We start from the raw sequence: 19,343 nt of genomic DNA, 5'->3' as shown, positions 1-19,343 counted from the left end.
TTACTTCCATTATCCTGAGAGCACCTACCACCAGGTTCAAGGACAGCCTCTGTTCTGCTGTTATAAGACTATTGAACAGACCTCTCAGACAATAAGATGGACTCTTGACCTCACAATCTACCTCATCATAGTCTTGCACCGTATTGTCTGCCTGCACTGTAACTGTGACACTATATTCTGCATCCTGTTATTGTTTTTCCCTTGTACTACCTTGATGTGATGAAATGATGTGTATGGATGGCATGCAAAACAAAGTTTTTCCATATATCTCAGTACATGTGACAACAATAAATCAATTCACCAATTTAATTCATCAATTTATCAACCTTCTACCTCTGCCTCAAAAATATTCAAAGAATCGGCTTCCACCACCCTTTAAGGAAGAGAGTCCCAAAGACTCATGACCTTCCGAAAGAAAAAAACTGGAGTCCAGTCCTGATGAAGGGTCTCGACCCGAAACGTCGACTGTTTATTTTCCTCCATAGATGCTGCCTGACCTACTGAGTTCCTCCAGCACTTTGTGTGTGTTTCTCCAGATTCCAGCATCTGCAGAATCATCTCTGCCTCCCAAAGATTTATCAATGGGTTAATTGGCTATTATAGTTGCCCATAATGTGGGTGGGAGTAGGATAATCAGGGAGTTATTGGTAAATGAGAGAGAATAGGTTACAAGGAAATTGACAGGGTGTGGCGACTCACCGTCTAGTCGGGCGAACCGGCTCGGCAGTCGGGTCGCGTGGCGTCGGAGCGACGAGGCCCAAGATGGCGGCGGGCCTCGTCTTTCCGCGTGACGAGGAGAACCCGCGCGTGGGAAAGTCCTGATGACGTAGGACTTACGTCATTACCAGTTGTTTTGGGCGGGAACATTCTCCCTTAAAGGGCCCGCGCAAGGCGGGAAAATAAACCAGTTCTGTTTGGCAATCCTCCGAGTAGAGTCTTGTTTTATTCCGCGGTAGCAACCGCTACATTGGTGACCCCGACGGTCCAAACGGCTTTTGGACCCGCGAAATGAACGACAGCGCAGCAGCCAACGCAGTGGCCCTCAAGCTGCCCACCTTTTGGACACTTAGGCCCAGCGTCTGGTTTGACCAGGCCAAAGCGCAATTCCACCTTCGGCAGATCACCTCCGACTCCACGAAGTACCACCATGTGGTTAGCTCTCTGGACCAGGAGACAGCTGCCCAGGTTGAAGACTTCATCCAGTCGCCTCCGGAGGAAGATAAGTACCCGGCTTTCAAAGACCTTTTGATCCGGACATTCGGCCTCTCCCGTCATGAGCGCGCCACCCGCCTGCTTCATCTGGATGGCCTGGGGGACAGATCCCCATCCGCCCTAATGAATGAGATGCTGGCATTGGCCAAGGGTCACAAGCCATGCCTGATGTTCGAACAGGCCCTCCTCGAACAGCTCCCCGATGACATCCACTTGTTGTTAGCTGACGCCGACTTCAGCAACCCCCGTGAGGTGGCCGCCCGGGCAGATGTTCTGTGGAGGGCCAAGCGCGAGAGCGGTTCGTCCGTCAGTCAAATCACCAGGCCGCAAGCCCAACGCCCACCTCGCCCGGCCCCAGCAACCAAGCAACCACGCCCCAGAAACGCAGACGACGACACGGGTGACCAGCTGTGCTTCTACCATCAGAGGTGGGGTGCGGAGGCCCGTCGATGCCGCCCACCCTGCAAGTTTCAGGGAAACGCCAGGGCCAGCAGCCGCTGATGGCTACGGCGGCTGGCCACCAACAGAGCCTCCTATTCGTCCAGGACAAGAAATCTGGACGGTGTTTCCTCGTTGATACTGGAGCGGAGGTCAGTATTTTGCCCCCGACAGGCCGCGACACTCGTGACAGGCCACCAGGTCCTCTACTCAATGCCGCCAACGGTACAACGATACGGTCTTTCGGCACCCGTACGCTTCAATTACACTTTGGCGGCAGCCGTTTTACCTGGACCTTTACCCTTGCCACCGTCGCCCGACCACTCCTAGGAGCCGATTTCCTTCGGGCCCACAACCTGTTAGTCGACCTGCGAAGGAAGCGGTTTGTCCACTCTAGCACTCTCCGGACCTATCCCCTGGGAGAAATCAGCCCACCAGCCCCGCGCCTGGACTCCATTTCCCTTTCTGGCGACGATTTCGCCAAGCTCCTAGCCGAATTCCCATCGATTTTGGCACCTTCGTTTACAAACTCTAGGCCCACACACGGGGTATGACACCACATCATTACCACAGGGCCACCCCTTCATGCCCGAGCACGACGATTACCTCCAGACAAGCTCCGCCTGACAAAGGAAGAGTTCCGTCACATGGAGGAGCTGGGGATTGTTCGCAGGTCAGACAGCCCCTGGGCCTCCCCCCTGCACATGGTCCCCAAAGCCACCGGAGGGTGGAGGCCCTGCGGCGACTACCGCAGGCTGAATGACGCCACCACCCCGGACCGCTATCCCATCCCTCACATCCAGGACTTCGCAGCGAACTTACACGGGGCCCGCATCTTTTCCAAAGTGGACCTCGTTAGGGGATACCACCAAATCCCGGTCCATCCGGATGACGTCCACAAAACTGCGATTATCACCCCATTCGGCCTGTTCGAATTCCTTTGGATGCCGTTCGGCCTTAAGAACGCCGCGCAGACCTTCCAGCGGCTGATGGACGCGGTAGGCCGAGACCTGGACTTCGTGTTCATCTACTTGGACGACATACTGATCGCCAGCCGTAACCGCCAGGAACACCTTTCCCACCTCCGCCAGCTGTATTCCCGCCTCCGCGATTTCGGCCTCACGATCAACCCGTCCAAGTGCCAATTCGGACTTGACTCTATCGATTTCCTCGGCCACAAAATCACCAGCGACGGGGCAACACCCCTACCCGCCAAGGTGGATGCTATCCGCCATTTTGCCCGCCCCGACACAGTCAAAGGCCTACAGGAATTCCTTGGGATGGTCAACTTTTACCATCGTTTCATCCCTGCAGCAGCCCGTATCATGCGCCCTCTGTTCTCGCTGCTGGCTGGTAAGGGCAAGGACATCACCTGGACTGACGAGGCTGCGGCTGCTTTCGTTAAGGCCAAAGACGCCCTGGCAGACGCCACAATGCTGGTACACCCCAGGACTGACGTCCCGACTGCCCTCACGGTAGACGCGTCCAACACCACGGTGGGTGGGGTACTGGAACAGCTACTCGAAGGCTGCTGGCAACCCTTCGCATTTTTCAGCAAGCACCTTAGACCGCCCGAACTGAAATACAGCGCTTTTGATCGGGAACTTCTAGCGCTGTATCTGGCAGTCCGGCATTTCTGATACTTTCTAGAAGGCAGGCCTTTCACCGCTTTCACCGATCATAAGCCTCTGTCCTTTGCCTTCTCCAAAGTCTCCAATCCCTGGTCAGCTTGTCAGCAGAGACATTTATCCTACATTTCCGAGTTCACAACTGACATCCAACATGTCTCCGGAAAGGATAATGTCGTTGCTGATGCACTTTCCAGACCAACCATCCACAACCTATCCTTGGGTGTCGACTACACGGCCCTAGCTGACGCACAGCAAGCCGACGACGAACCGCCCAGCTACAGAACTGCAGTCTCGGGTCTGCAGCTCCGAGATTTCTTGGTTGGTCCAGGTCAGCGGACCCTACTTTGCGATGTTGCGACTGGTCAGCCCCGCCCTATAGTCCCTGCAGCCTGGCGGAGACACGTTTTTGACTCGGTACGTGGGTTGGCGCACCCGTCCATCAGATCTACTGTCAGACTGGTCGCCAGCAAGTTTGTCTGGCATGGCCTGCGCAAACAGGTCAGTGAGTGGGCCAGGACTTGTCCGCACTGCCAGACGTCAAAAATCCAGCGACACACCAAGGTCCCACCACAGCAGTTCGAGCCTACCCGTAGGAGGTTCGACCACATACACGTCGACCTCGTGGGCCCTCTGCCGGTTTCAAGAGGAGCCCGGTACCTCCTTACCATCGTGGACCGGTTCACGAGGTGGCCTGAGGCAACCCCCCTGACTGACATCACCACTGATTCCTGCGCCCGGGCGCTGCTCACAACTTGGTCTCACGTTTTGGCGTTCCAGCCCACATCACTTCAAACAGAGGCACCCAATTCACTTCCAGTCTCTGGGCTGCATTAGCGAACCTGCTAGGGACACAGCTGCACACCACCACGGCCTACCATCCTCAATCAAACGGGTTGGTGGAACGTTTTCACCGCCATCTGAAATCGGCCTTGATGGCCCGCCTGAAGGGTCCTAACTGGGTTGACGAGCTGCCTTGGGTCCTGCTCGGCATACGCACCGCCCCCAAAGAAGACCTCCGCACTTCGTCAGCTGAGCTTGTATACGGGGCGCCACTAGTTGTCCCCGGGGATTTCATACCTGCCCTTCGGGACCAAGGGGAACAACCCCCAGCAGTCCTACAAAGACTGCGTGAGAAGCTTGGCGACTTGGCCCCGATTCCTACCTCACGGCACGGTCAAGCCCCATCCTGCCAGCCCAAGGAACTACGGGACTGTAAGTTTGTTTTCGTTCGCAGGGGCACACCTCGGGCGCCATTGCAACGACCATATGAGGGACCATTCCGAGTCATACGCAATAACGGATCCACTTTTATTTTGGACATTGGAGGCAGGGAACAGGTTTTCACGGCGGACCGCCTCAAACCGGCCCATTTGGATCTGCAACAGCCTGTCGAGGTTGCCACGCCGCGACGCAGAGGCCGCCCCCCTAAGCGGCAGCTGGTACAGCCCACAGACCTTGGGGACTGTATCACCGGTTCTGGGGGGGGTTGTGTGGCGACTCACCGTCTAGTCGGGTGAACCGGCTCGGCAGTCGGGTCGCACGGCGTCGGAGCGACGAGGCCCAAGCGGCGGACCTCGTCTTTCCGAGCAACGGGGAGAACCCGCGCGCGGGAAAGTCCTGATGACGTAGGACTTACGTCATTACCTATTGTTTTGGGCGGGAACATTCTCCCTTAAAGGGCCCGCGCAAGGCGGGAAAATAAACCAGTTCTGTTTGGCAATCCTCCGAGTAGAGTCTTGTTTTATTCCGCGGTAGCAACCGCTACAAGGGGAATGTTTTGAGTGCTGGAAAAATAGAATTAGTATAAATGGGTCAAAAGGTCATATAACTCTATGTTTCTATGAATACAGATTGGTGACCCCGTATTTATAAAGAACAACTCCTGGTTATAGAATATCCCACAGGAGTAAACACCCTCTCCACAATCACTGTGTCAAATTCTCTCAGGATCTTAAAAGTTCCTTTTCAGTCTTCTAAACTCCAACAGGTACAAGCTTTATAAGACATCTATTATTCACATGTACTTCGAAACACAGTGAAATGCATCTTTTGTGTAGAGTGTTCTGGTGGCAGCCCGCAATGTCGCCACGATTCTGGCGCCAACACAGCATGCCCACAACTTCCTAACTCATACATCTTTGGAAAATGGGAGGAAACTGGAGCACCCGGAGGAAACCCAGCGACCCAGGTTTAATTCCAGCCACTGTCTATAAGGAGTTACACTAGCCACTACACTACCATATGTCTGCATAAGACAACCCATTCAAACCTTGTCTGAACTGCTTCCAACATATGAAAAGTATAGGGAGGTCATACTGTACACAGTACTCTAGATGTGGCCTCATGATGTGCTATATAACTGAAGTGTTCTCTCTGTGGGCATTCAATTCCCCAGCAATAAATAAAAATAGTTTGACTCCAAATTCCTTACTGTACCAGCTAATAATCTTTTGCAAATTATGCACTAGAACATCCTGATTCCTCTGCATCTCATTCTTTCACCATTTAAGTATGGTTCTATTTCACAACATCCCACATTTTCACCATTTGCCAGATCTTTGCCCACTCACTTAACCTATCTATTGTATCTTTATATCCCTTTTGCAACCTACTTTCTTACCTATCTTTGTGTTATTAGCTGATTTCGCATTCACGTCTTTGGTGCCTTCATCCAAGTCTTTATATAAACTGTAAAAAGTTGAGGCCCCAGCACCTAACCCTTTGGCATACCATTCCTTCAGTCTTGCCAACCTCTTTCTCCTGTTAGCCAGCCAATCTTCTACCAATACCAATGCATTATCTCCTAAAGCATGAGCTTTTATTTTCTGCAATAACCTCTGGGAATCCAAGTACAGTGAAACTCTCATAATCCATTATCCTATTATTTGGAATTCCCAATGGTTTGAATCTGACTCACCTCATTCCATTTTCCATGCTCCCTTCAAAGTCACTGGGGCCCCATTTCCCCACACTTCTTGAGGCACCGCCTCCTGAAGATGTCCTCGATGGTGGGGAGGGTTGTGCCCGTGATGGAGCTGGCTGAGTCTACACAATCCTCTGCACCCTCTTTCGAATCTATGCAGTGGAACCTCCATACTAGGCGATGATGCAACCAGTCAGAATGCTCTCCACCGTAGAAACTTGCAAGACTCTTTGGCGACATACTAAATCTCCTCAAACCGCTGATGAAGTAGAGCCGCGGGCGTGCCTTCTTTGTGATTGCATCAATGTGTTGGGCCCAGGACAGATCCTCTGAGATGTTGACACCCAGGAACTTGAAACTGCTCACCCTTTCCACCGCTGACCCCTCAATGAGGACTGGTGTGTGTTCTCCAGACTTTCCCTTCCTGCAGTCCACAATCAGTTCCTTGGTCTTGCTGACATTGAGTGCAATATGGTTGCGATACCACTCAACCAGCTGATCTATCTCACTCCTGTACGCCTCTTCATTGCCATCTGAGATTCTGCCAACAACAGTGGTGTCATCGGAGAATTTACAGATGGCGTTTGAACTGTGCCTAGCCACACAGTCATGAGTGTAGAGAGAGTAGAACAGTGGGCTAAGCACTCATCCTTGAGGTGCACCTGTGTTGATTGTCAGCGAGGAGGAGATGTTATCACTGATCTGCACTGACTGTGATCTCCTGATAAGGAAGTCAAGGATCCAGTTGCAGAGGGAGGTACAGAGGCCCAGGTTTTGAAGCTTGTTGATTAATACTGAGTGGATGATGGTGTTGAACGCTGAGCTGTAATCGATAAACAATCTGATGTATGTTTTGCTGTTGTCTAGATGCTCCAAAACTGATACAGCCAATAGTCCTGAAGATCTGCCAGTCCGGCACCAGTCCGATGCCAGATTATGAGGGTAGTTTCCCTGAATCTGCAGCATACCTTCAAAGATCTCTAATATATTGATGAAACATAATTTCCCTTTCACAAATCCGTGTTAACTTAACATTCAATGGCATTTCCATTGGCGAATCCTCCGCTGTCAACATCCTGGGGGGTCAGCATTGACCAGAAACTCAACTGGACTGACCGCATAATTAATATGGCTACAAGAGCAGGTCAGATGCTGTGCATCTGCTGGGAGTGACTCACCTCTGGATACCCTGTCACAAATACAGTGGAATACTCTCCACTTGCCTAAATGAGTGTTGCTCCTACAACTCTCAAGAGGCTCAGCATATCCAGGACAAAGCTGCACACTTGATTGGCGTCCCATTCACCAGAATAAACCTTCATTCTCGCCTTCACCCTGGCTGTGATTAGTCAGCAAGGAGATGGTTCATCACCACCTTCTCAGGCAATTATGGATGAGCAATGAAAGCATGTCTTGCCAGTGATGCCTGTTCATGAAAAATTACTAAGTAAACAGCCTTGGCATACAACTGTACAATCATCAAAGGCTCCCACCCTGAATATCCAGATAAATGCCATTGACAAGTAAATGCCTCCTGTTCAAGTAACTCAGAAGTGTTTCGTCATGAACTTCCTGTAAGAAATTAATTTCCTTCCTTTATATACTAATGAACTTCCATCAATGTTCTATGTGCCAAGGGCAACATAATATTCTACTACCCAAAATAAAAGTCAGAGTACTTGTTTATTCAGATACTTGTGCAAAAAATAACTCAAAGGTTATGATTAGTCAGGTAGAAAACATTTTGGAAAGCAAAAGTAGGTTCACACAGAGATCAAAATACAGATGAGATCAGTTTTGTTTGATTGGCAGGTCAATTAATTTATCGCTAACACTGTGGAAGCAGTTTACTTTTGAGAAGAAAGAGCAAAAGTATCTGTAGCACATTGGGTTTTGAAATTACCTTAATCATAGGTTTTACAGGGAAAACTTGCATCTCTACAGAATTGTCCTCAAAGTCCTGATGTCCCAATCTGGTTTATTGCCAATAAACTAAATTTGAAGTTTAGTCATTGTTGTACCGTCAGAAATTCAGCCACCAACTTGAGTGCAACACACTCTGGCGTTCACAGATCATCAGTGTAGAAGACACAAGAGACCACAGATACTGGATTCTGGGGCAATTAACAATTTGCTGAAGGAACTCAGCAGGTTGAGCAGCATCTATGAGAGGGTGGGTGGGTGGGGGGAAGGAATTGTCGACATTTCAGGTCAAAAACCTGCATCAGTTTCAGAGGGACTGCTTGCAAGCCAATTATCAGTCCCTAATCATCACAGAGGACTGAATTCTGTATTTCAGTATTCTCCTAGCTGGTCCTAGAGTTTCTCCCTGGGAAGTTAGCTCCAGGTAAACTTAAGTTAATTGAGAGGTTGATGGCAAGCCTCTTCTGCTTGTCACGAACCACAAAACCCTCAGTCATTTTCCCTACGTGTGAAGAAGAACTCTTGATCTCCCAAATCTATCTCGTCATGGCCCTTTGTCTACCTGCACTGCACTTTCTCTGTAAATATATTTTGCATTCTATTTTCTATTACCTTGATGGCATGCAAACAAAAGCTTTTCACTGTGCCTTGGTACACGTGACAATAATAAACCAACAGCATATTGGAAAGCCCTTTATTAACTCTTAAATGTTAAATATGTCTTATTCATTTTGAGACCATTGGCAAACTTAAAATTTGATGTCCTCAAAGGAGGGGCAGACGGACCGGGGGCTTTGAAGAAAGGGGACACTTTCCTCAGTACAGCCACTCTGGGGCGGGCGCTCCCAGTACCTCCCGTGTGCCGCTCCCTCCGTACCCCCCTCAGTGTGGTGCTCCCTCCGTACCCCCCTCAGTGTGGCGCTCCCTCAATACCTCCCCCCCAGTGTGGCGCTCCCTCAGTACCTCCCCCTCAGTGTGGCGCTCCCTCAGTATCTCCACAGTGTGGTGCTCCCTCAGTGCCTCCTCAGTGTGACGCTCCCTCAGTATCCCTCCCCTCAATGTGGCGCTCCCTCAGTACCTCCCCCTCAGTGTGGTGCTCCCTCAGTACCCCCTCAGTGAGGCGCTCCCTCAGTACCTCCCCCTCAGTGTGGCGCTCCCTCATTACCTCCCCCTCAGTGTGGTGCTCCCTCAGTACCCCCTCAGTGAGGCGCTCCCTCAGTACCTCCCCCTCAGTGTGGCGCTCCCTCATTACCTCCCCCTCAGTGTGGCGCTCCCTCAGTACCTCCCCCTCAGTGAGGCGCTCCCTCAGTACCTCCCCCTCAGTGTGGCGCTCCCTCATTACCTCCCCCTCAGTGCGGCGCTCCCTCAGTACCTCCCCCGCAGTGCGGCGCTCCCCCATACCCCCGGCGGCCGTCTGCCGGAGGCAGGTTCTGCGCACGCGCAGTCGCCGCTGCGCCCTTTGCCCTGTTGGATTTCCCGGCGGGCAGTTCGGCGCCGTCATGGAGACGCTGCGGGCGGAGATCGGCCGGAAAAGGCGGCAGCTGGAGGAGCGGCAACTGGTGGGGGTGAGAGAGGGGGTGGGGGTGAGAGAGGGGGTGGGGGTGAGAGAGGGGGGGGGTGAGAGAGGGGGGGGTGAGGGGGGTGAGAGAGGGGGGGGTGAGAGGGGTGGGGGAGAGGGGGGTGTGGGGGTGGGGTGGGAGGGAAGGGGTGGGGTGGGGGAGAGGGGGTGTGGGGGTGGGGTGGGGGAGAGGGGGTGGGAGGGAAGGGGTGGGGGAGAGGGGGTGGGAGGGAAGGGGTGGGGGAGAGGGGGTGGGAGGGAAGGGGTGGGGGAGAGGGGGTGTGGGGGTGGGGTGGGGGAGAGGGGGTGGGAGGGGAGGGGTGGGAGGGAAGGGGTGGGGGAGAGGGGGTGTGGGGGTGGGGTGGGGGAGAGGGGGTGGGAGGGAAGGGGTGGGGGAGAGGGGGTGTGGGGGTGGGGTGGGGAGAGGGGGTGGGAGGGAAGGGGTGGGGGAGAGGGGGTGGGAGGTGTGGTGGGGAGAGGGGGTGGGAGGGAAGGGGTGGGGGAGAGGGGGTGGGAGGTGTGGTGGGGAGAGGGGGTGGGAGGGAAGGGGTGGGGGAGAGGGGGTGGGAGGGAAGGGTGGGGGAGAGGAGGTGTGGGGGTGGGGTGGGGGAGAGGAGGTGTGGGGGTGGGGTGGGGAGAGGAGGTGTGGGGGTGGGTGGGGGAGAGGGGGTGTGGGGGTGGGGTGGGGGAGAGGGGTGGGAGGGAAGGGGTGGGGGAGAGGGGTGGGAGGGAAGGGGTGGGAGGTGTGGTGGGGAGAGGGGGTGGGAGGGAAGGGGTGGGGGAGCTTGTCAGGAGGAGAGGTGTCATGGGGTGAGAGGGGGTGAGAGATAGGGGTGGGGGGTGAGAATGGGGGAGAGAGGGGTGTGGGGGTGAGAGGGATGCTAAGGATGGATTAAAGAGGGGTTGTGGGGGGATGGGGGTGTAAGAGGGGGTGAGTAACCTCGTGGCATTCCCTCAGTAACTGCTCCCTCAGTGCGACGCTTCATCCCTACTACTTCCTCAGTGTTGCTTGTTCAGTGATCCCCTCAACCCATTTGCCCCCATTACGACTATCCTTGCCTATTTAAGTGTATGTGGCTCTTTCAATGTTGTAATGTGATCTGACTCCACCATCCCGTCTGGCAGTACGTTCCAGATATCAACCTGTGTGTGGGATAAAAAACTTGTTCCTCAGATCTCCTTCAAAACCCATTCTTCTCACATTAAACCTTTCTTTTTGATATCTTGTTTTTGATATCTCTACCATGGAGAAAAAATTGTCCTATCTATGCCTCTTCTAATCTGCTGACCCCTCGGCCTTTGCTCCAGGGAAAACAAATCCAGCCTATCCATAACCAAATCCAGGCAAAATCCTGGTGATTCTCTTCTGCACTCTCTCCAGTGTAACCACATCCTTCCTATATTGAGGTTTCCTCTGATCCCTTCTGAATTTTTATTTGATGCCCTTTGATCCCTCCTTTGGTTTCTTCTTTGATCTACTCTCTTCTTCTTCCCCCCCCCCCCCCCCCACATGCCAGCCTATCATAGTTTCATTATCGTTGGTGAAGGTGCTACAGAAATGTAAGCTTTTCTTTGTCAGCCTGCATAAACAGAACTATAGTCTGATTTTGACCTCATGTTTATCTCTTTCTATATTACCCCCGTATTATCTGCCTGTCTCAGAATATAGCTTTTTCTTGATGTAATTAGGTAAGTGTTTCAGTATATGATGGGTTGAGGCAGTAGCTGATTTGCGTGATGTTATGGAAACAGCCGCAGCAGTGCTGGAGTGAGTGCGGGAAACTCAGCAACAATGTGGGTGTCCTTTTCAGTGCTACCAGAGCAATTTTCTGCTTGAACACCAAAGGACTCGCCCTGCTTAGAGACAAGAAGAAGAGAACTGAGAGGCAGTACCACTGAACGGAGCACATTGAAGATCTCAATTAATCCTTGACTCCATTCCACAGTTTACTATCCATCTCAATTTTGGCGTTATCCCAGCCCTGCCTTATCTCAATAAGAGGATGATATGGCAGCGACCCCAGAGGCTCAATTACTATCTTCAAGAAGGGAGATATCTATCTGATTGCCTTAATTAATGTGTGATCTCCCTACAAGGAGATTCAGCTGTCTTCCCCCACTGGCCCAAGAGCTCTACCGTGAGTTGCAATGTGGATTCGGTCCATCAAGCACTGCAAATTACATGAACTGTATCATTGGACGAATCCAAGAAAAATGCCGGGAGCATCAGCCATGCTTTCAACCTCTCAAAAGCTTTCAGCTCCTTCCACTGAGAGCAATCTTGGGGACTCCTCAAATGTGAGTTCTTCCAGCAGATTGTTTTCCAGGACAGAGAAAATGATTCACTACTGTTCTGTTCCTACTTGATCACTGCCCCTCTGCGTGTTTCAATACACAAATTGCAGACAACCTTGTCACGCTGAAGAAAAATCACCAACGCTCTGTCTGCGAAACCTTACAAATCATGTAGCAGGATGGGTAAACCAATGTCAGCTTGTCAACATCCCAAGCATCGAGGCTCTGATCACACTTAACCAGCTACATAGGTGGGCTACATAGTCTACATACCTGACACCAGACTCCCAAAACAAGACTGCACTGGGGGAGAGGAATAGTTGACTGAGTCCTGGTGCAGGTCTCAACCGGAAACATTGACATTTCCTCTCCCCCCACAGATGCTGCTCAACCACTGAGTTCTTCCAGCAGAGAAACAAAGGACTGCAGATGCTGGAATCTACATGGAAAAACATGATGATGCTGGAGGAACTCAGCAGGCCAGGCAGCATCTGTGGAGAAAACGTCTGCAACGTTTTGGGTCAGGTCCTTTCTTTAGGACTGAAGATAGGAAAAGGGGAAGCCCAATATATAGGAGAGAAAGGCCTTTGTTTCTCTAGTATTACTTCTCCACTGCAAAGTCTCTTCAAGGATGCCCACTTTGAAGAAGTTTTCTTCCTCTCTTTGGGAGTTTCATGAGTCCCTCTCTCAAACAATCCTTTCAGGTGAGACATTCACCTGCACCTCCCTTAATATCATTTACTACATTGGGTGATCCAAGTGTGGCCTCCTCTGCATTGGGCAGTCTGTTCTCAGCAAAGGCCTCCCCTTCGTACCTCAACGCCCCCACCTCAACGAATTCCGAGCCTGGCACAATGCCGAGCTCTTTTTCCTCCACCTCCGTCTCCGTGACACCTTCTTCAGTAAGAAGTCTTCTTTCCGCCTTTCGATGACCTGTTCTCCCGCTTCCAGCTCTCTTCTTCCCACTGGGCCTGTTACCTTCCCTGGACCAATTCAGAGCCGACTGTTGGCGCGACATCAGCCGTCTTGACTTTTCTGCTCCCCTCATCCGCTCCAACCTCCCCCCTTCTGAACGCTCTGCTCGCCACTCCCTCTGCACCAACCCTGACACTGTCGTCAAACCAGCCGACAAAGGTGGTGCCGTGGTAGTCTGGTGCACCGACCTCTACCTTGCAGAGGCCAGATACCAACTCCTGGACACTTCCTCCTACCTACCCCTGAACCATGATCCCACCGAGGACCACCCACACCATCACCTCAGGTGATTCCACCCCACCCCACCACCCCACCCCCACCACCCCCCCCTCAGCTACCAACATGATAGTCCTGCAACCTGGGACTGCTGGCTTGTATCTCCTCCCCCAAAATCCACAAGATGGACTGTCCCGGCAGATCTATTGTCTCCATGTGCTCTCGCCCCATTGGAGCTGATATCCTCGTACCTGGACACCTTCCTGTCCCACCCGGTCCAATCCCTTCCCATCTACATCCGTGACACATCACACACACTCCAACTCTTCCATAGTTCTCCGGCATGCACAACCTCATCTTCACTGAACGTCCAGTTCCTGTATGCCTCTATTCCCCATCATGACGGCCTCACCACATTCCACTTCTTTCTTGACCGGAGACAGAAGCAGTCCCCTTCCACTAACACTCTCTTCCACCAGGCTAAACTTGTTCTCACCCTAAACAACTTCACTTTCGATTCCTCTCATTTTCTACAGACCAAGGGTGTAACTATAGGCACTCGCATGGGCCCCAGCTATGCCTGCCTCTTCGTTGGCTACGTTGAACAGTCTCTGTTCCAAGCCTACTCTGGACCCATTGCTCAACTCTCTCTGCTATACTGATGACTGCATTGGTGCAACCTCTTGCACCCGTGCAGAACTTGACAGTTTCATAAATTTCAGCACAAATTTTCACCCTGCTCTCCAATTCACTTGGACTATCTCTGACACCTCTCTCTCCCCTTCCTCGATCTTTCCGTCTCCATCTTAGGAGATTCCTTATCCACTGATGCCCACAGCTACCTCGATTACAGCTCCTCCCACCCTGTCCCTTGCAAGGACACTATCCCTTTTTCTCAATTTCTCCGCCTCCGCTGCATCTGCTCCCATGATGAGGCTTTCCACTCCAGGACATCCGAGATGTCCAACTTCTTTTCTAACCGGGGCTTCCCCCCGACTGTGGTCGAGAGAGCTCGCACCCGTATCTCTGCCATTTCCCACACCTCTGATCTCACCCCCACCCCTCCCAGACCCAACAGGGATAGGGTCCCCCTTGTCCTCACATTTCATCCCACCAGCCTACGTATCCAACACATCATTCTCCGCCACTTCTGCCATCTCCAACGGGACCCCACCACCAAGCATATCTTCCCTTCCCTGCCCCTTTCTGCCTTTCGCAGGGACCGCTCTGTCCGTGACTCCCTAGTTCACTCCTCCACCACCCCACCACTCCCCCCCCATCCCGCTCCCACCCCGGGGACTTTCCACTGCCCCCGCTATAGGTGCAACCTCTGCCCTTACACCTCTGTCTAGGGACCCAAACAATCCTTTCAGGTGAGACATTCACCTGCACCTCCCTTAATATCATTTACTACATTGGGTGCTCCAAGTGTGGCCTCCTCTGCATTGGCGAGACCAAACGCAGACTAGGTGACCACGGAACACCAGCACTCGGTCCGTAACCATCATCTGCATCTCCCTACTGCCAGTTACTTCAACTCCCCCTCCCACCCCCAACCATGCCTCTTCTTCCCTTTCCTAGCCGATCTTTTTTTCTCCCCCCCCCCAACCCACTTTTCCTCCTTTGACCCATCCAGCAGATTGTTTTCCAAGACAGAGAGAGTGCTTCAGGGATGATCTCAAACGCTCCTTGAAGAAAATGTAACATTCTCACTGACTCCTGGGAATCCCTGCCCATGACCACTCAAAATGGAGGAGGGTCGATCCAGGAAGACACCTTGCTTCTTGAATCATCACAACAGGAGAATACGGAGTCCAAGCACAAATGTACTAAGGAGCACTTGTCTCCCAATGTAGCCCTACTGCCTCGATGTACTTCCGATTTGATATTCTTACACACACACACCTGTATGGGTGGCATGCAAAGCAAAGTTTTTCACTGTATCAAATGTATATGTGACAATAATAAACTAATTACCAATTACCCACCTCCAGTCCTGCCTTTTGGTACAGTCACATTAAACTCGTCAGTGAAAACAAATCATCCTTGAGACTAGGGACCCCACCCCCCCCCCCCCCCCCGTCCCCACCGAGAACAGAAAAAGGGGATAAGAGAACATGTTGTACAGTGGGATAGGGTGCAGGGCTTCTTTCTATATTAACATCATTGTTACCATCAATGGACGTGTGATGTTTGGAATTGAGAAATTGCAATTTTGTTTAAATAAAACTTGTGTTTTGAATTTTCTTTCTCTTTTTGCAGAAGCTAATTTCTTAGTTTGCTTTTTTAAATTTATTTTAGTCTAGAAGTATCTTAATATCTGTGCTATTAAACAGATTGAATGAGATGTTTCAGAGTTCAGTGACTAGCTGCTAGAACACTGATTTGGAGGCAGCAGTGGTTGTTAAATCAGGAGCCAGTCTCAATAAGCAGTTTGTGTCTGGTATTCTTAGGCAGTGCACAAGGTTGCATTTGAAATACAAGTGAGGTGTGGCCTCATTTCTTCTGCCTGCCTGCTGCCAAAGTTTGAGCACGGTGATAGTGTCTTTAACCTCGACTATGAGCTGTGATAGGTCAAGGCAAAGGCAAAAATAACAATGGTTCGTGGCACTAAAAAAACTTCTGGAGAAACTCAGTGAGTCAAGCAGCATCTTTTGGGGGGAGAGGAATTGTTAACCGAGTGCTGATGCAGGGCCTCAACCTGAAGTGTTGACATTTCCTCTCCCCTCACAGATGCTGCTCGACCTGCTGAGTTCCTCTGGCAGATTTTTGTTTTGCTCCAGATTCCAGCATCTAGTGATGTATGGCAGTTGGTGAACTGACACAGTAAGAGTGTTCTACTGAAACAAAGCTTGAAATTGACCCAAAATGGAGGTTTGATCTTGTGGACAAATTTGTGTGACTACATTTGAATACGTAAATCTACAAATGTGGCTGATATACGTTTCTGGCCTTCTGACTGTTGACTAATTTCAGTAGCCATGTTGGTCCAGTAATCTAAAACTGCATTATTTACTTTCTCTGTGAATGCATGCCACATGCCAAGCCTACTGTAATAAATATTCTAGCCGTTCTTCACAATATATCAGAATCAGGTTTATTATTACTGATGTGTCATGAAATTTGTTGTTCTGTGGCAACTGTACAGTGCAGGACATAAAATTACTATAAGTTACAAAAATAAATAAATAGTGCAAGAGAGGAATAACCATAGAACAGTATAGCACAATACAGGCCCTTTGGCCCACGATGTTGTGCCGACCTTTAAACCTTGCCTGAGACTATCTAACCCCTTCCTCCCACATATCCCCCTATTTTAAATTCCTCTATATGCTTATCTAACAATCTCTCGAATTTGACCAATGTACCTGCCTCCTCCACCACCCCAGGCAGCGCATTCCATGCCCCAACCACTCTCTGGGTAAAAAAAAAACTTCCCTCTGATATCTCCCTTGAACTTCCCACCCATTACTTTAAAGCCATGGTGCCAACAAAATAACAATTTGCATATTGCTTTCCAGATGTTGAAACTAAAGTGGTAATTGTTCTTTCTGTAATTACAGGAATCAAAAAAATACTTCAAGCGTAGTGACCTAGCTCGGAAGGAAGAGGAGAATTATTTGGAAAAATGTGGCTACAAGGTAATCCCTTCGCATTTATTTTACTGGACATCAGTTGTGAATGAACTTATCGTTATATCCATAAATGTTATGACCAAATACATTTCGGCAGTGAGATTGTATTGTGAGCACTTACAGTAAATCCTTTCCTGTGAAACTTGTGTCAATAGGTTGTAATGAGGAGCCGCCGACAAAGGTATGGGTCCAAAAGCACTTTTTGTTTTGTTTTGAGCTGCATGTGAGTCATGTAGCTGAGTGCATGAAAGCAACTGGTGAGTGAGCTGAGATTCTGTAGCTTGGCTTTGGGTTTTTGTGTTGGTTGATTACATTTGGCTGGCCCTTTTTCTTTTCAGTTATTGGAATAAAATGTCTTTCAGTTATCAACCGAATAACTGTGGTAATTTGCTCAAATACTTTGCATGCTCACCATTTACATTATAGATGACAGAGGTGTAGTGGTAGAAGTGTAGCTTCACATTAGATTACCAGGTAAACATAGTACGTTATGCTGTTACTTAAATTACTTTTTAAAGGCTATGTCATATGACAAAGGACATCATCGTGTTAGCATGCCTTACCTCTCAATTGTGGGGGCAGGATTGCGTTCACATTTCTTAGAGTTAGCTAAGGACAGGCTTGGCTTCCCCAGAGCAGAAGACAGAAGTTGGAAAACGTGTCACCTTGCAATTATACACATCTTTGTAAATAGTTACAGACTGGTATTGACAGAGGGTTAGAATTTTTTACTTGTGGAAAATTGCATAGATTTTATTGGTCTGGGTTTAAAAGGAAGAAGATTGATTGTAAATTATAGGGATGGAATAACTTTAATAGTAAAGAGTTTAGTTGTATAATTGTATACGAATCTTAAAAATGTGTACTAGTGGTTATGTAGGTAAGATTTGGACTAGTTTTCAATACAGATTATCCCAGGCAGGGCTGCAGAATAATGTGGTTTATTGGCTATCTGAAAGACAGCAGCCACCATAAATGTCAGAATATGAGTACATTAAACAGACATCATTGCATTAAACAGATGTACATCCCGTATCAGATGGAAATAGGTGTCAAGTGAGCAACAGGCAGCTCAGCTTTGGCAGCTTGCAGTAGAGGTGGTCCTCTTCTTGGTTATTGGCAGGGCAAGCAAGCTAATGTGATCTAAATGCACTCCTCAAATCCATCCAGTTGTAAGAAAGACAGACACCAAAATGGGCTTCATATAGCTCAGATGTTAGTCCCAAAGCTTGTCTGGATAATCCTGACGAATTTCCAAGGACATTAAGCCAAATAAGTGCTCTAAACAATCATCTGCCAGTTCTTATCAATTGACATGCCTGGTTCTTTGACCTAGGTCCCTGTTCCACCAATAAGGATCTCAAACTCCAGGGCCGTGGATCAAAGTACAAGCAGTCTGTAAATCAGTATATGTAGAGATGCATAAAATGGAACTGGTGTCCTCACTAACTATGACCTCTATCAGGCACTAATTATATTTGCAAGTTCTATCAATTATAAATTTATTCATTCTTTCTTGCTATAATACTAAATCTTACAGGTAAGTTTCTATTTAAACATCTGCTGGCCAATGCTAAAGTCAGTCAATTTAATAGAGCATATAGTGCTTTGCATTTTTTTTCTTGCACTTGGCTGCAAAAGAATAAAATGCTTATTGTTTATGTAGAACAGTGTTAATACCTTGTGCATGAAATGAATAGAGAAATGTGTGTATGTGTGCACGCACACACATTTGAAAAATGTTGTTAGTAAATGCAGTCAAAAGTTGTAGTGTGGTTTTACAGGTATGTCTGTGTGCCTGCCCAGCAAAGTCATTGACAGTTAAATGCTATTTTCCATTGGTGAAGGCATGGATATTGAGCATGGAACACAAGAAAATTTATTAAATTATCATAATTTATCACAGCAAATAATGGACTGCTATTGAAATTGTTTTTGGAATGTCCCGTGCAGAATGTGGGAGATGTTTATCTACATCCCCCTCCCTCACATGCTGCTGATCACGATTGAAGTGCTGGGGTCTGTTGCCAGCACTGGAGTGAGATCAGAGAAGCTTACGGCAGAAGATTAGACCATTTGGCCTATCATGTTAATGCTCACCAAAAAATAGATTTCAGGTTTTGATCCCACTTCCCCAGTTTTGTCCAAAGCCCTGTTGGTTGTGGCTCTTCAAGATCTCATCAGGTAATTTTTAAATGTGGTGAGTTTCTGCTTCTAACATCCTTCCAGGCAGTGAGTTCTGGACTTCCACCACTTACTGAGTGAAATTATATTTTTTCTCAATTCCCTTCTATATCTTCTAACAGTTAACTTAAATCCAGGACTCCTAGTTGCTGATGTCTCTGCTAATGAAAACAGGCCTTTTCCATTTACCTTCCCTACATCTCTCATTATGATATACTCCTGAACTCAATCTCCCCTCTGTCCCCTTTGTTCCACAGCCAGGACTCTCCTGAACTGGCAAGATCCTAGTAAATCTTCACTGTACCTGCTTTTCCAATTCATTCCTATATGTTTTAGTTGGATTATCTTGAGCC

At 49.5% G+C, this 19,343-nt stretch overlaps 2 protein-coding genes across 2 annotated transcripts in view; one reads left to right on the top strand and one right to left on the bottom strand.

Annotated features, from left to right (window-relative positions):
• Positions 1–9,535, bottom strand: part of bend7 (BEN domain containing 7) — a 70,654-nt gene extending 61,119 nt beyond the window's left edge. The window contains exon 1 of the mRNA XM_052033746.1: positions 9,470–9,535. The gene's annotated coding sequence lies outside the window, so the exon portion shown is untranslated. The remainder of the gene's footprint in view (positions 1–9,469) is intronic.
• Positions 9,536–9,576: 41 nt separating this feature from the next.
• prpf18 (PRP18 pre-mRNA processing factor 18 homolog (yeast)) overlaps positions 9,577–19,343 on the top strand; it is a 40,708-nt gene continuing 30,941 nt past the window's right edge. Inside the window, exons 1-2 of the mRNA XM_052034027.1 lie at positions 9,577–9,692; positions 16,735–16,812. Coding sequence (XP_051889987.1) covers positions 9,627–9,692; positions 16,735–16,812 — 144 coding nt within the window. The 5' untranslated portion in view covers positions 9,577–9,626. The remainder of the gene's footprint in view (positions 9,693–16,734; positions 16,813–19,343) is intronic.

This window comes from Pristis pectinata, chromosome 19 (genome assembly GCF_009764475.1).
Source record: "Pristis pectinata isolate sPriPec2 chromosome 19, sPriPec2.1.pri, whole genome shotgun sequence".
Classification (NCBI taxonomy): Eukaryota; Metazoa; Chordata; class Chondrichthyes; order Rhinopristiformes; family Pristidae; genus Pristis; species Pristis pectinata.
This window is presented reverse-complemented; position numbering and strand designations above follow the sequence as displayed.